General features: G+C 38.4%; 1 protein-coding gene across 2 annotated transcripts; it reads left to right on the top strand.

Annotated features, from left to right (window-relative positions):
• Positions 1-205: 205 nt before the first annotated feature.
• lhx6a (LIM homeobox 6a) lies at positions 206-16,845 on the top strand. Of its 2 annotated transcripts, none has more exons than XR_003936822.1 (9): positions 206-1,278; positions 2,185-2,256; positions 2,523-2,705; positions 4,363-4,484; positions 13,455-13,675; positions 14,028-14,128; positions 14,514-14,609; positions 14,817-14,971; positions 15,062-16,845. XR_003936822.1 is itself a non-coding variant. In XM_030149345.1 (9 exons), exons 1-9 carry the CDS (start codon positions 1,201-1,203, stop codon positions 15,139-15,141), a joined length of 1,128 nt encoding a protein of 375 aa, XP_030005205.1. In that variant the 5' UTR covers positions 208-1,200; the 3' UTR covers positions 15,142-16,845. The 2 variants fall into 2 exon arrangements, 1 of the variants encoding a protein (XP_030005205.1); XM_030149345.1 differs by having other exon boundaries at positions 208-1,278; positions 14,797-14,971.
• The last annotated feature ends 32 nt before the right edge of the window (positions 16,846-16,877 follow it).

Here is a 16,877-nt window from a genome sequence, read left to right as displayed (position 1 = left end):
ATAGAATAAGTGTGAATTAGGACCAAAAATAAGAGCTGCAAACAAAAAATACCAATCGTTCTGGTGTGTTTGTTTTTAGTTATGAATTTTCCAATTTGGCTATATTTTTTAAATACAATTTTATACTATAGCTTTGCACAATTCACGGAATTTTAATTATTCAATTTTTTTTTCCTGAGAAAAAAACACGATTGTTTTTTTTTTTTTTTTTTTTTTTTTTTTTAACGAAGACCATGACCCTTAAGAAGAATAACATTTACACAAGGCACAGAGAGATGTATATAAAAGACTAAATTGTTAATCGCTTTTTTTGTGCGGAATCTCATAAGAATTAATGATAATCATAGAGTATGTAGAACTAAAATAAACAGGGCTCCGGTAAACGATGCGACTTTTCTTCTTCATTTGGAATCATGTGTATTTTTTCTGTTTTAATGCAGATTCACGCCCTGAAATATTTGATATTTCACCCGCGTCTATAAAAGATATGCGCGACTGTTTACTTTGTTGTCCACTCATTTCTACAGTTGTGTATTTGTAGTTGCAAATAAATGGCAATTACATAAGTAACTGTAATTTGCACTGGGTGTTTTTCTCTGGCAGCAGCTATAAATACCTGAGATATCAAACCACCAGAGTTTGAGTAAATTTCTGTCATAACTGTTCCAAACTGTGTCCACCCTTCTCACGCATATGAAACTCTGTCTTCACCCTCCCCCTTCTTTTAATAGGCAACCCAAAGAGCCACACAAACTTTCACTCCAGCTCTGCACAGACACTCTGAATCTGTGCTCGCTGCGCTTTCGCCGTCTTTGCAGCCTCCCCTGCGCCTCTTAAGCCTTGGAGTAAAAGCTGCCAACCCCTCAATCTGATTCACTTCCTGTAGTCAGACTCCTTCCCAAAAGTGGACAGAGGGGGAACGGGGAAGGGAAGGCTGTCTGAGGAGCAGCAGCAGCTCCTCGCCTCTACAGCCTCAGAACTTTGTAGTAGTTCAGTGGCAGTCAGGTCGTCGCGCACAGCAACTTCTTGAAAAGAAAAGGGACAAAACACTCTGCTAAAACAAAACTGTCGGCCACCGATTCCCGAATCCATGCGTGGTACGGATGGTACAAGTTTTGACGCCCATCGCAGATTCTTCCCCTGATTCCAGGCGCCGACTGTGGACACACTGTAGCCAACGCTGAGCGACTCCAGGGGTTCATGTACTGGAAAAATGAAGTTTTGTCCCCTCTTTCAGAGGGAAATAAGATTCTGTCCGAAGGAATTCCCACGAAACAGGTACTAGCTACACTTTGGAAACAGCCGACTTGCGCTCATGCAACTTTGTGCGTAAAAGTTGGAGAGGTCCACATTTGAATAAACCGGCCGGGCCTTCACTGTTTACTTGTTTACGCACCATGACTGGTGTGTGTTAAAACGCAGAATAAATCGGCTCATCGCAGAAATACGTTTACACGTTTATTATTATTTTTTTGTTGTTGTTGTTGAAATGAACTAGAGAATCTGCTGTTTATAAATGTGCATTTTCTTTCCTTTGGCTGCTCGTGATTGCGTTTTGTTTGGTTTCCCCGTGATGTCATGAGAATCACTGCTTGTGTACTGAGATCAGCTGCACGCGCCAGCCGCTGTGAAGAGGCACGCGCCTCTCTATTATGAATAGCGTGATTTGCGGTCCGCGCGAGCCTCTCGAGCGCTGCCAATTCGCCCGAGAAGAAGAAGAGAAGAATTTTAATTACAGCCATTAAAAATCAAATTTGCAATTCTTTGGGTGACCCGTTGCCTTTTTCTGATTGACAGATGAAATTGACACTCCGGGTCCCTCTTATCTACTGCGTTTCAAGCTATTTGTAATTGCAGGTAACCCCCCACCCCCACCCTCCAGTCTCCTGTCCTGGATTGCGGAGAAAATACTATTATTCTGAGAGGCACGGGTTAAGGGCAGGGAAAAATCAATCCAAATTGAAATAGCTTCATTAAAATGTACCTTTTGTTGCGGGGGCCCTGTTAACAGTTTAAACCGGGGTTTATTGTCAGGACGACTTTATAAAGCAGCAGCAGCAGATGCAGCAGCAGCCTGCAGGAGCTGTCAGCAAATGTCTGTAAATGTCTGCCGAGGATTTCTCAGATGAGGATGACACGGGGAATGTGATGAAGAGCTGCCGTTTACTAAACGTTGTCTTGTAGGTGATCTCTACCGAGCATCAGAGCACACCCGGAGCCTCGCGCTGCAGTGTGGACTCTAAACACACGCCAATGGTGAGACCTTTACGCCTTTTATGCTGTGCAAATGACAGGTTCGATACGGTCTTAAATTCCCTAAAATAACTGGGAGTTTGACCCGTGCGCACCCAATGCCTGTTAGAAATGATTACACTGATTTTTCTCATTTTAATTCCGCACACTCTTCTGTCTGATACGCCTTGTGATTGGCGACATGTGCGCTCTGGTTCTGTGGGGAAAGAGTAAATGTGTGCGACTGAGCTGTGTCCTAGTTCATGGAAACCACTGATGCCCTATTGCAGTCTCACTCGGACGGAGAATCACAGCGGTCCAACATGGAGCGGGAGGACACGCGCTCGTCCCCCAGCACTCCGTCCACTCCCTCCGTGTGCTCACCCACGTCCACGGCCAGCTCGGTGCCTTCTACCGGGAAGAACATGTGCGCCAGCTGCGGTCTGGAGATCCTGGACAGATACTTACTAAAGGTGAGAGGCCGAGTCTTATTATTTTCTAAACCGAACCTCTGCTGAGACAAGTATTTGGATATACGTATCCTGATCCGTTATTTGTTTACTATTTTGCTCCCGCGGCATTAATAGTAAATAGATGTCACGAACAGAGTGGGGTGCCATCTTGACCCGGGTCCTGGTAGGCCTGATTTCAACGCTGATGTTCAGGAATGAAGGCCCTACAATTTAACGCGTCCCTTCTGTTGGATTTACTGAACAAAATATGCGTAAAACACAGGCTCCATAACAAAACAGCAGAAGAATTGCCTATAATGTTGTGAAAACGTGACCTATTACAAACCAACAGATAATGTAGATACGCAGCCTTTAGAATTTATCCAAACTATTTAAAACTCATTAAAAATAACCAGTTTAAGAAAATACTATTTCCGTAATTTAGCCGATGTTATCTCCACCATAAAACCAACTGACAGAAGAACAGACTGGTTTTTGCCGCAGACACAACAAGGATGTTTTGGTTTTTACTCTTTTAGATCTTCACGTCTTGTCGCGTGCGCTCGCGTGCGTCCATCCATTAGTTCCAGTGTTTGTCAGGAAGTGTGAACATCATCAGTCCTTTTTCACTGTATTTCTATTCAGTCTACAGGACAGAGAAAGAAAAGAGGCATATTAGGAAACGGTGCGAGATTTATTTCAATCAAGATTTTTTCATTACGTGGATTTTATTATTAAAAAAAAAAAAAAAGATTGTGAGAAGGTTTTACGTCATCTCTTCGACACTGGTTCGTTTTTATAAGACTGATAGGAACAGGCCACAGCTTTTAAAATATTTTATAATTTCTAAATATAAAAAAATGTGAAATTTATAAACAAATATGTAATAGTTTCAGCAGTCAATTTTTTTCCTCTAATTCTCTATTATTCTCTGTTATTAGTAGTTTTTACCAGTTTTCTCCAATTCAAGTTAAAGCCAGATTTAGCAGATTTCACCTTTTTTTTTTTTTATTTTAATTTTTATTTATTTATTTATTTTTTTACAAGAAAAATGTTTCCTGCCTATTAGATGAGTTGATACTGTTAATTAGCAACTCAACCAATTTCTATTGATCCTAAATATTTACCAACATCAAATTTAGCTATGAAAATGCATTTTTTTTTTTTTAACATAAACTGAAGGATGCATGCCTCCTCAGAAGCATTAATTATTTTAAGTAGAATGAATATTGACCGAATTTCAAGATTAATTTTAAGACCTACGGAGTTCATTTTCCCCTGATTTACACAGATGTGATTTTATATTTTATTGGCAGTAAGAAAAACTTAGATTAATGTTTTCATTTGAATAACTCATCACCTCATTTTTGTGCAAAATCACAAACCCTCAGTATGAGATCCTTAAAAATACTTCTGGTATTTATGAAAACATACAAGAAATAATGAATGAAGGAAGTCATCAAGAGAAATAGGCTACATAGCCTATTTTAACGTCAGCATAGACATTATAAAATGTCTGTAAAATCATACTGAAAAATGTCTCATTCATTGTGATAAAACGTGTTGAATTATTATGTCAGTGTCAGTTGTAAGTCAATTGTATGAGGAATGGAAAGCACAGGGTCTCTGTCGTTATCCATCAGTTTACGTGTCTGACGTTGACGTCGTCTCTCCGCAGGTGAACAACCTGATCTGGCACGTGCGCTGTCTGGAGTGTTCCGTCTGCAGGACGTCACTACGTCAACACAGCAGCTGCTACATCAAAAACAAAGAGATCTTCTGTAAAATGGATTATTTCAGGTAGGGTAAGTTTATGACCGTATTTTCAAAACAACCACGTCCAGTTTCTGCCCCCCCCCCCGCCACACACACACACACACACACACACACACACACACACACACACGCACACACACACACACACACGCACGCACGCACAGACACACAGACACGGGCACACACAGACACACTCTCACACACACTTATCCTGATGGATGCGGGCTGCTTCATGTCCTCTTTTAGATCTTTCAATAACTCTGAAAGCCTGTAACAAAACAGCTGAAAGATCCGCAATTTTGTTATGTCTTTCTGAAACACAACATCAGCAGTGGACTACAAAAGAGGAGCAGTTTACTGAGACCAACAGAAGGTTTGTGCCTTTCATTTGTCTCTGGGCCTGCGTTTATAGGGAAATCTACTGTCAGTTAAGAACGTTACAGCATAAATGTATTAAAAGTGAATGATAATTTTAGTGAGTATTTTTGATAGGCTTGGTTTTCCTATATGTTAGTATAAAAAAATGAAACAACGCATTCATAACGGCTTTACCTTATCAACACACAATTAATGCACCACGTGCCGCGAGGCGCGCGCTGCTTGCGTTATCACCTCGAGAGCGACAAGCGGAAATCACCGGAAATACCGTTTGGAATAACTGAGTCTGTTTGGTCCTCAGGCGAAAAACTGGAGCATTCAAAAGATAAACGTGTCCAGTTATTACTGGATAAATGACACGATGTCAAGTTACACGCATCCTGTCGGTCTTAACAGTTGAATACAAACCTATATAATCTATAAATCTAAAATATTAGCCTAAAAGTGAAAACATTGGCCCATATGTAGCCTATGTACAGTAATGCCCATAAAGTTGGAATAAAATATTTTAACTCTTGTCATGAAATGATTGTGACAGTGTGATTTATTGTTGATAAAGTGTAACTCAGTATGCTGTCATTGCAACTGATCAAAGATGATTACTGATACATTTAAATAGGATTAAATAAAAGTGGAATGTGTCTGAAAACAGAATTAATCCAACTTTATGGGCAACAGTGTATATATACAAAATATATGAAATCTATTGAAATCAGAACTATTTAATATATTGATATATGTGTCTGTTCCATACAACCAATTTCTAATCGGCCTGTATGAAACTATTTTACAATAGGGTTAAATCTTAGAAGTTACAAACTTATACGTTCATGTATTTGGGGCATGTATATATGTGAAAATTATCTTTCACCAAACAGTACTGTAGGCTATGTGGCAAAATAGAGGTGAATAAAACCAAAGTAAAAATTGCAGAGAAAATCAATTAACAGAACAAAGCTGAACTCAATTTTGTTAACCTGCAATTTTTTTTCTTTATTTAACACTACAGATTAAATACTGGAGATAAACAACAAAAATAGACACAATTGTACAGGAAAATACTCCACATTAATTGCTGTACTTTGCATTTGCAGCAGAACAATACATAAACAGTAAATAAATCAATGAGAGCAAAAACTAAAATTAATTGCAACCTATTTAGCAGTTGTATGAATCTATATCAAGCAATATTGTTAATCAATGAAAAATATTAAATCGTCTGTCTGTGAATAACTACATCATAGAGAGTGAAGCAGTAGTTTGAAAATGCTAAATGAGGAGGAGAGTGTTGTCTGTTTCCAACCTATGAAATTAAACCTGCCATCCATTCAGATTGTCTGTTGGCCGAATAAAACAGAGGGGTACATTTTGCTGATTTACTGTAATCCAGGATTGAATTTACCACTTGCACCAGTGGAAACTGTCTCTGATTAAAGACTGGATTAGTTTTGCTAAACCACATGTAAATTCAATTTGTGTGCCACCGTGAATCTTAGAGGTGCTTGAAAAGAAAGAAAATGTGTGAGCGTGTGTGGTATCTGAGGTTAAATGGGGTTCACACCAATGCGTGGTAAATTTCTAAAGCTGGTGTATATTTTATGAGGACACACATGTCTGTTTGTGCATATCTGTGTGTGTCTGTACATATGTGAGTGCTTATGCCTGTGTGTAAGCTTCAGTGTGTTTTTCTGATTGAAACATGACACCAGGCCACCGCTCTGAGGTTTATAATCACCAGCAATTAGTCGTCTTCCACACCAGACCCCCAGGCCTCCAGACCAGCAATTAGACTTCCCCGAGTGCCTGGTCAGCATATTTCTGATCTGAAAGTGACTCTTATCCATACTACAACATTTAACACACATACAAACACTGCAACAAACACTTACACATGGACACACATGCATAAATATGGGGACATAAATGTGAAAATTTTACAGTCACATTAGAGCTAGTATGTACTGTACACACACCAACACACACAACGACACACATATAATTGCCTCCTTTTACAGACTCAGATTTGCACATTGACACAACCACACACACATAAACATACATTGAGATCTGTGTTTATTTATGTGCGTCCAACAGCTGCCAATCATTCTGCTCAATTTTTTCTCCCTCACAAAATGATAATATTTTACCTGACTCTTTTCTGTCTGAATGCCCCTTCACTGTTCAGCTCTCTCACCCTCAACACCTCTCTCTGGACCGTGAGCCGTCATTAACTGCACAAAGTGGATTTAAAGCTTTAAAAGTCAGATGTATAGCTGTCACAGAATCATATATCATACATGAATCATTTGTAAAACCCTGCAGTGCAAGTATGCACACTTGAAAGTAGAACCATTCAGTTTGTTTACATTATCTTACAGGATGGAAATTCAAAGTTTCACAGTGATTTTTCAGTGGATTACCGCTAAGGACACATCACAGTTATTCATTTAGTGGCTTTATGTCCCACTATTAGTACGAGTTGTACTTCTGTTCATGTTTGGATGGTGGGCATTGGCTCATAGTGAGGAATGACTCCACAGAAATAAACATGTCTGTACAGCTTTTAATATTAAAACACTGACCTAATGTCACTGCCTTGAATCTTTTAGGTGCAAGAACTACTCAGATCTCTAATTTAAGTAAAATAAAAGCAATATCACAGTGTAAAAATGCTTATCTCTGTCAAATAAAATGATATAATTATCATAAATATATACATGATGTAATCAGAAACAGAATTGTTATTGTCATTACACACTGTATATTGAGTGCAATCCATACAGTGCATAGAAAACAAGAAAGAAACTAAACATTTCTATATGAATAAAGATTAAAAAGGAGAATTCCCAATAGACTATATTAAAAATAAATATATGTATGTATATGTGTGTTTAAAACCAAGAAAAGTATGTAGTACTGACATATTGTATAGTTGTAAAAGTGTAGAATGACCTTTTCCCAAAAAATATATTTTACAGGATTTTATGTTGCCATTGGTAAAGATGGGGCTCATGTTAATTACTGTATCATTGGGCATTATAGTATTATATGTATATATAAGTTAGATGCTTTTTGTTTATCAATTATAATAGACATATTATTGTAACTGGAAAGAATTTTATTACTTGTGTGGCAAAGAGTACAATATTTGCCTCCAAAAATACTGTGAAGTAGAGGCATAAGTTAACAAAGAATATAAATCCTCAAAGAAAGCACACACCTCAAATTTAAGTGCAGGACAAGAGTAGATGTACTTACACTTACATTCCTCCACATTATCATTTTGCAGCCATAGGCCTTTAAGATGCTTTTCTTACATTTGCTTTGGATTTTCTGACAAAATAAACTGCAGTTTCATATATTTAAACAAAATTCCAAACCATATTTAACAGAAAAGGTTGACAGAGTTGGCATAAGGATGTATGATTTTTAGTCCAAAAGATTAAAATGATATACTGTGATTTACTTGTCATACAGTAGATGTAATGCAAGCTCAAAGCTGTAGTCTTTGCATGTACTTCTATTATAATAATACCTCTAGGTTTAGACTGGTTTAACTGGGAGTCACTTTGGAAAAGGAGAAAACATTTTAAATATGTCGTAGTAACAGTGAGGCTTTGCTGCAGCTCTGCGGCCTGCATGATAGTTACCTCTGTAAATATAATCTGTAATCTGGATTTAGGCCAGATTTATACTAGGCTAAACAACACTGTGAGTCCAGATCCTCTGGGCTGGTTTCAAACCTCTGGAGATATTTTCTCATCTGTGTCAGCCTCTCATCTGGCTTTGGACTGACAGCTGCTTTAATGGGGCGTAATAGCAGGAAATCAGAGTGGGTTTCCCTCCATGTATGTGTGTGTATGTGTGCATGGGAGGGGGAGTAAGGTGGAGTGTGTAAATCGAGGTAGGGGACAGAGCTTGGGCTGTACCTCTCGAACCCATGTCAGGCCTCCGAGGTTCGTTCATACGTACATACATACACACACACGCAAACCATTTCTTTATCAGCCTCCTCCCCTGACCCCCCTCGGCACGCTGCTCCCCTCGCCCTGTAGAAACATCATCCTCAACCATGAGCTGCGGGCCACACAGGAAGTTGCAGGGCTGCACTAATCAGGGGCACCCTGGGATACTGACACTGTAACCAGAGTCCATGTAGGGAACTTTGTAAGAGCGATGAGTGCCTGTGTGCATGGCTGTTTTTGCGTGTGTGTGTGTGTGTGTGTGTGTGTGTGTATAATAATTATTCATCAACCCACCTCTGCTCTGCTGATTAGGTCTCCATAGCAACAAAGATAGGAGCAGGAAAGAACTGATTGAGAAGTGAATGAATTAAAATTATAATAATGCACGAATCTACACATTTAGATGAAGGCTGCTTTGTCAAAGGATTGAAATGTATTATTCACTGTAGAAAAAAAAAAAAAAACTAGCTTCAATACAAAAAATGTCCTGCTAACACTTAATTTAGACAACCAACCAAGGTTAACAGAGGGTTCAATGAGTATTTGCCGCATTTCAGTAGTTTATGCTCACATTTAATATGTCGTTTTGTTGAAAAAAAAAAAAAAAGAAATAAAATTGATTTAAATTTCAGCACAGTCTGGATAATAAAAACAATCTTAAAAAATGTATTGTATTTCCTCCTAATTCATGCACGAATATAGTGATGTTCAACAATTAAATGTGATGATTCATTCATATTTCATATTTTATGATTCATCTACTGACAAAGCAAAAACAGATGAATTGTTGAATCTTAAGTAATAAGCTGCTGAAATGTCACAAATACTCTCTAAACTCTCTGTGGGTGGACTATCCAAATAAAGTGTTACCAATTTCCTGAAATCACAGTAACTGTAACATGTTTTTATTCACTCTGGGAGCAGGGATTTGAAATTTCAAGGTTCCTTTCGAGGAGCATAATCACATTGAAAGCTGACAATATAATAAATCTGTTAAAAGAAGTTGTCTTTAAAGTATCTGGATCACTTCCCTTTTTTTTTTTTTTTTTATTTTAGGTCTAATATGAAGCCTTGTGCCTTAAAACCACACAGTCAAGCAGGAGCTCTCTGAGGACAAATCTAATAGAGATTAGAGTATTCTCATAGCACATCAGAAATAATCCAAAAGACATGTATCTCCTCAAGCCCCTCTTTCAGCAGCAGGTGAATTACTGCAAAAAAAGTTAAAGATTAGATGAAAGAAGTGGAGCAAATAGGAGAGGTCCAGGGGAGAAGGGAGTTTTGCGGTGTAGGATTTTCCTCTTGTGAGTGATATAGGGGCTGTGAGGATTGACATCGCTCCAAAATAAACACCAGGTTCTTGGGACAAAGACAAAACGAGATATGGAAAAAAAGACGAAGGAGAAGGGGGGATAGGGGATGGGGGGGTCAGAGGAGATGGAGATCGAGGAGAGGGTTAAAACGAGGGATGATTTGCTGCTTTTCTGGGTTCTGTCTCGGAGCATGAAACTGACAAGCTGTCATGCTAGATTAGCCACAATGTTCCACAATGTTTTCCTCTTTACTGTAGAAACAGCCAAGAATTCTCCATAACAATCTGAAATGATACGTACATACAGTAAGCCACGGAGTCGATTTGTCTCCGGAATGGCTTTATTGGGTTATAAGAGGCTTTTTGGTTAACTTGCACATATCTGCGACAACTTAAACCCTCAGTAAGTGCCATGCCAGCCAATTTTATTTCAAGGTCACCGCAGAGGCTTTTTCTCAGGGTCTCACTGCTCTAATGTTGAACTGAATTTGTTTGTTATGAAGAACTTAAAAAAGGCCAGGACACTGTTTACATTATGAGATTGCTATGTTAATATAGTAGTTTAGTACATAGTGATAAAAAGCAGACCAACATGCAAAATGAGATAGACCTTAAAACAGGAGGCATCTAATGATCTATAAATGTCATCCACTGTGCTACATACATCAAATTTTAACTTCTGGCAAAAAGATTGTGTCCGTAAGGAGGGGTACAAGCTTTCAAGATGTCAGGACTATAGTATGCTTTCATCCCAGATAGAGTGGATTTGAGTGCACTGATACGATGCCAAACCCACTCACTTGGCAACCCTCGTGCTCTCCTGCACCCCCGCCCTCCTGCTCACTCTCTTTCTGTGCCACTGATGTTCTTTTACTCCACTATTTCCCGGAGCACTACAACTCTCTGCCTCTCAGCCTCTGACATCCTTTCTCTACATCTATTCCTCATCCCTCATCAGTGGCTGCCTCCTTTACTCTTTGCATTTGGCTCATGTGTGACTGTGTACATGTTTTGATCTGCTTTTCACTGTGGTTTGCAGAGAAACACTATATACACACACACACACACACACACGTATATATATATATATATATATATATATATATATATATATACACACATACATATATATATAATTTTTTAAAATAATCTCAAAAATATACTCTTATTCTAAAAAAGGCTGATAACTTTATTGTAAGTGTAAATTGCATATTACTGAAGATGATTTTATCTGTAGAATGATAGATGGTAATGAATATTTTCTGCAGCAGTATCATGTACAATATGTGGGTTAGTACAAAATAAATGATTTTACTTTAATCATCGTAAAGAAAGACTGTTTCACTATGTAATGATGCAGATCATTAAGTGTGTTCTTTCTCTCTCTCTCTCTTTTTTTTTTTTTTTTTTTTTTTTTTTAAGAAAACAATAGAGGTTTGCACACAAATTATTACTAGTTACCATACTGTTTTGGTGTTTCCAAAAAAAGAAAATGAAACAGAAATAAATCATCTTTAATATGAGCTAAATATTTAAAGGATGTTACTTATACAGGAAAAACAGCTCAGTGGTCACCTCTTTTTATTTTATTTTATAAATGATCACATCAGTATAGAAATGTTTCCAATGTCAACTAAAGCCATTTGGAATATATGGTGCTGATGGTGCATTTTGACCCCAGTTTTACCCCTCAGGCAGCACTTCATCTCAGGCTGCTCACAAATCCAGCCTGTGTCACTGAAATTGGCAGCTGCTGACCCCAACAATGGCCCTTAACCTAACCATAACCACCTCAAAACATTAAGCATTTTATGCCCATTAAACCCACAATGTGCTTTTTAAATGAGGTGCTTAAGCTCTTTTGACCCTGATGTAAATCAGAAAATTGGCCTAATATTACACCGATTTATGTAGATACTAAAGGGTCAGGTGATCAAATAGTTCTCATGATATTCTATGTTTTATTGTCAAAATAATCCATAGAAAAGCAACAATCTTACAACGTCCTAATACTTCTATCCTACCTACAAGTTAACAGTTTTATCAAAGTCTTATTTTATTCCTCTGTGCCATAGTGTTCCATTGTTTAAACGGTTAAAGGCACACCACTGAGCTACACCACTTAGCATTCATTTCCATGGATGTGAACGCTGTAATTATCATGAATCAGTCCCACATACACAGACTTGCTACCAGACCTTAACCTGTAGGAAAAAAAAAAAAAAAAGAAAAAAGAAGAAAAAAACATGTGTATAATTTGCTCCTGTTTGAGTAATGTGCTAAAAAAAAGCAGTAGTATGAAATTATGGAGTCTATTAAATAGTGAAACTAGATACTTGTGACCTAGTTTTAAAGATTTACATCAAGAGGGTGAATAAAGACGCTTGAATGGAAGAAAGGTTCAGAATAGGAATATACAATAACACAAGCCATATCCATTAAGAATTAAATATACTATTTTTTCTTGATTTTCTTAACCCACTGTATTCACAAATAAACTTGGATTAATTCAGGATGTTCACATTACAGAAGCATGTTTATTCAAGAAATTACATCTTGCTTTGAGTCTATGAGAGAATACAACAATCGCTGTTCCAGTTCAATATATATACCAGAATTTATACAAAGGAAGAAACTCAAAGTGCACCGGGCCATTCCTTTGGCAGCTATAGTACATGATCTTGTTTTAACTCTCTGTACATTTATCTGTCATCTTGTGTGTGTGCCCCCGAACCCCCCACACCATCCACTCATCCAGAACAGTAAGTCAGGTGGTTTAAGTTTATATGCTGCCTGACCTCACTGTTGCTATCAGTTACAGCAGGGCGATCTCGAGTGATGTCATCCAAGTCTTTCTTCATCTTCCACCATGGTTTACGTGTGCGTTGGTTTGTTCGTTTTGTGTGTGTGTACTTGTGTGTGTGTGTATATGTCAGGGCCTTCATGCATCAGCCAGGAAATTGCAGGTGTTGGTTTGTTTGCATTCAAGGCTCAGCTTGCAGCCGCAGTCAGGAGTCTTTTCTGAAGGCCATATCCTCCTCCAAGGTTTCTTCCTTAAACCCTTTGAGTTCTGCCAAGACTTCCAGTTAAAAAACCTTTATTTTCAAGTTCAGACTTCTTCCAAATATTCTCACAGAAGAACGACTGAAATTGATGTCGGTGCTCATTTGTTTTTTTGTGCATCTTGCAAGAGCCTTGAGACAAGATTAAAAGATCATCTTCTGCCGCAATTTTCTCCTCCAAAATGTTGCTTTTGCTCCATCTACAAACTGCTAATTGCTTATTTTATTTTTCTCCTCTGCTTCTTCTGCCTCTGTTCTCTTATTCTCTCCCTCACAGTAGGTTTGGTACTAAATGTGCCCGCTGTGGTCGGCAAATATACGCAAGTGATTGGGTTCGCCGTGCAAGGGGGAATGCATACCACTTGGCATGTTTTGCATGTTACTCTTGTAAGAGGCAGCTGTCTACAGGAGAGGAGTTTGGATTGGTGGAGGAGAAGGTCCTGTGTAGGATCCACTACGACACCATGGTGGAGAACCTCAAACGAGCAGCTGAGAGTGGTGAGTAGTGGCTCTGGCAAATTTGCTACAAATTGTTCTCAGTAGTAGTACGGACTCTTTCTTAAAAGCGACCTCCCAAAACAGGATGTATCCTAACATGTACAGAGAAGTATGTTTTATATCACTTCAAGCATAACCATGTTCTTAAAATTTTAAAGTTTAGGATATAGGACTGGACTGTGTTTGTGAAATTTGGGTTCCAGCTGAAGCAAAAAGAAAAAAAAAATAAAGGTCCCTTAATACTACAGTTTCTGCACTGGTTCAAATCTGCCTCCTGAGACATTTCTGGTTGCTTTAAATTATGGTACAACTTATCTGTCTTGCATCTTACATGTCTGCTGATGTTTTTCAGGCAATGGTATCACATTAGAAGGAGCAGTTCCCACAGAGCAGGACAGCCAGCCCAAACCAGCCAAAAGGGCACGGACATCCTTCACAGCAGAACAACTACAGGTCAGACACACAAAATACATGAATTTTAATGCCATTTTCCCTCATAAAATAATAATCCCATGACTTAGTTTCATAGTTTCATAAACCTTTGAGTCACACAAGACAAAAAAGATATTCCTATTTACATACTACTTGTTTATTTACTCTCTTTTTTAACTCTTTCTTCAAGACAAACACCTATTTCTTTCCTTTCCATGCCCCAGTTTATAAAGCAGACTTTTCTTGCTCATGCTCAAATATCTGTTTTCACAGGTTACTTATAGGTCACAGTGACTTAGAAATCATGTGTATAAATGTTTACACAGCTCTGAAACCACAGTACTTTCATCCTAAATAGAGTATTTCATGATCTCTGATGTGACTCTAATATGCTTTCTTCATGCAGATCATGCAGGCTCAGTTTGCCCAAGACAACAATCCTGATGCCCAGACGCTACAGAAGCTGGCTGACATGACAGGCCTCAGCAGGAGAGTTATACAGGTCAGTATGGGTTCATTTATACTTTACTAGTAGTCTTGATTCAGAGGTGCTCTGGAGGTACTCTGACAATTAATAAAAAATAATTGAACTCTAAATATAATTTATCTTTATGCAATATGATATAATGGTCTTACTCTTTTTCAGTAACATAGCTACATGATGGTTACATTGCATCTTCATACTGTAGGTGTGGTTTCAAAACTGCAGAGCAAGACACAAAAAGCACACGCCCCAGCACAGTGGGGTACCCCAAGGTCATCCCCAATCCAGAATCCCTTCTTCTCTGCCCGATGAACTTCATTACTCCCCCTTTGGCAGTCCTGAGCGGGCACGCATGGTGGCCCTTCACGGGTACATTGACAGTGAGTTGATTGTTTTGTGTGACATTAAACCCTTAGTGCATTAAAAACAACAGAATACTTCATTTAAGTTTCTTTCTGTGTGCTTTCCAGGTCACCCTTTTTCCGTGCTGACCTCTCAGAGTCTCCCTCACCAGGCTATGTCGCTGCCCCAGCTCCCCCTCAGCCGCTAGCACTCCACCACCACTCTTACGATCTTTGACCTTCAGATCCTAACCCTTGATCTCCCATCAGTAACGTCTTCGGACTCGACCCAGAGGTCGGACTGGAGTCAGCTTGGAGAAAATCTTACTGGAGCCCTGCCCACTCATGCCCAGGAAATACTAAGAAACAGTCGTCATTATTTTCTTTTTTGCTTTTTGAGGACAGGAATATCCCACCTGCAGCCAGTCTGTCAAAAAAGATTGTGAAGTATTTATCATTAGCAGGAACTCACTGACTGTATTTTCAACCACCTAAAGGACCCATTTTGCTCCACGTGTACAGCATTCTCCACTCTACTCATCTGCCCTTTGACTTAAGGGTGGTGGGAGTCTGAAGGGATGAACTGACAAAGGAAGCAGGACTGAAGCCTTCTGCTGTCTGAATACTGAAGATAAACAAAGAGGAGAAATTTTAAGGGGAAACTGTCAGCCCAAAGGGCCGGGCACACACAGTAGACCACATTAGAGGTAAGACTCCTCCCTCCTTTCTCTCTGAGCAACCATGAAGGAAACATAAATGTAAACTAAATATATTCACTGCTGATGCATTATCTCTCAGCGTGACTCTAAACAAATAAAACTTCCCAATCACATGTTTGGACTGATTTCCACTGAAATGAGATGTAGGGTCAGATTTTTATTAGAAAATGGACGTAAATTCTGTGCCTTATCTTTGTAGTGGTGTACAACAGTGAAACAACTGAACAAGGTCATTTTTAATTTGGGTGTTTTTTTTTACACAGTGGAACAATTTATGAGGACTCTAAATTTTCCACTGGTAAAAGGAATCACAAAATATGTCTATATCTAATCTCTTATCATGAAGGAAAACCACAGAGCACAATGTCTGGCCTTGTGTATTATTAAATTATAGTTGTAACATTAGAAGCTGGAGCTAACAGTTTTTAAGCCTTCACAATTCTGTTGAATGTCTTTAAACTGACAGAGAAACAGGGGGAAGTCTGATAAGCATACTAGCCAAACTACACATTCTTATGAACGTTCCAAACAGAAACATTGTCACTAATTTATGATTTTCAAAGTTGTTTGTTCAGACTCTGTGTGTGTGTCTTCACACAAGGACGGTGGATTGGTACAATATGGACAAAATGAAACAAACTGGTGTTGTACATAGTAAGATGTGTATGTATCTGTGTGTTTGTTTGTGTATGTGTGTGTGTTTGTGCGAGAGAGAGAGAGAAAGAGAGAGAGAGAGAGAGAGAGAGAGAGAGAGAGAGAGTATGTGTGTGTGTTTTGGCAGGGGTAGAGTGTGCATCTGTATTTTAGTGCCATGGCCGTTGTGTGAAGAACAGGATCCAAGAAACCTCAATGTCCTTGTATTTATTGAGACTGTAAATCCCTGTAAAGCACTTTTCCCTCTGAAATTGTTTTGTTTTGTTAAAAAATATGAAATGAACACAAAAAATTTATTTGATAGACTGTGCATCATAAATGTTTTGTGTACTAAAATGCAATAAATTAGAATGTGATATTTTTGTGGTTCTGGATCATTCCTGAGAATAAATTGATAAGGCAATAATTAATTTTTATTTCCCCAAACAACGTTTATGGCAGAAAGGATTACAAAATTTGGCATTGATATTAAATTAGGTTCACATGGAAAAGGAGTTTTAAATGGCAAAAGTACAAATAAAATGAATGAATATAAAGTTATTCTTACTGCTCTATGCGTATTTTTTATGAAG

This window comes from Sphaeramia orbicularis, chromosome 12, assembly GCF_902148855.1.
Source record: "Sphaeramia orbicularis chromosome 12, fSphaOr1.1, whole genome shotgun sequence".
Taxonomy (NCBI): Eukaryota; Metazoa; Chordata; class Actinopteri; order Kurtiformes; family Apogonidae; genus Sphaeramia; species Sphaeramia orbicularis.
Note: the sequence above shows the minus strand (reverse complement) of the source record. Positions and strands in the feature narration are given on the sequence as shown.

Excerpts from the sequence above, each read along its gene's own strand:
- lhx6a (XM_030149345.1), top strand. The coding sequence starts at position 1,201 with ATGTACTGGAAAAATGAAGTTTTGTCCCCTCTTTCAGAGGGAAATAAG. Across the intron at positions 14,129-14,513 it reads TCACAGCAGAACAACTACAG|ATCATGCAGGCTCAGTTTGC; the intron begins GTCAGACACACA and ends TTCTTCATGCAG. Across the intron at positions 14,972-15,061 it reads CCTTCACGGGTACATTGACA|GTCACCCTTTTTCCGTGCTG; the intron begins GTGAGTTGATTG and ends TGTGCTTTCCAG.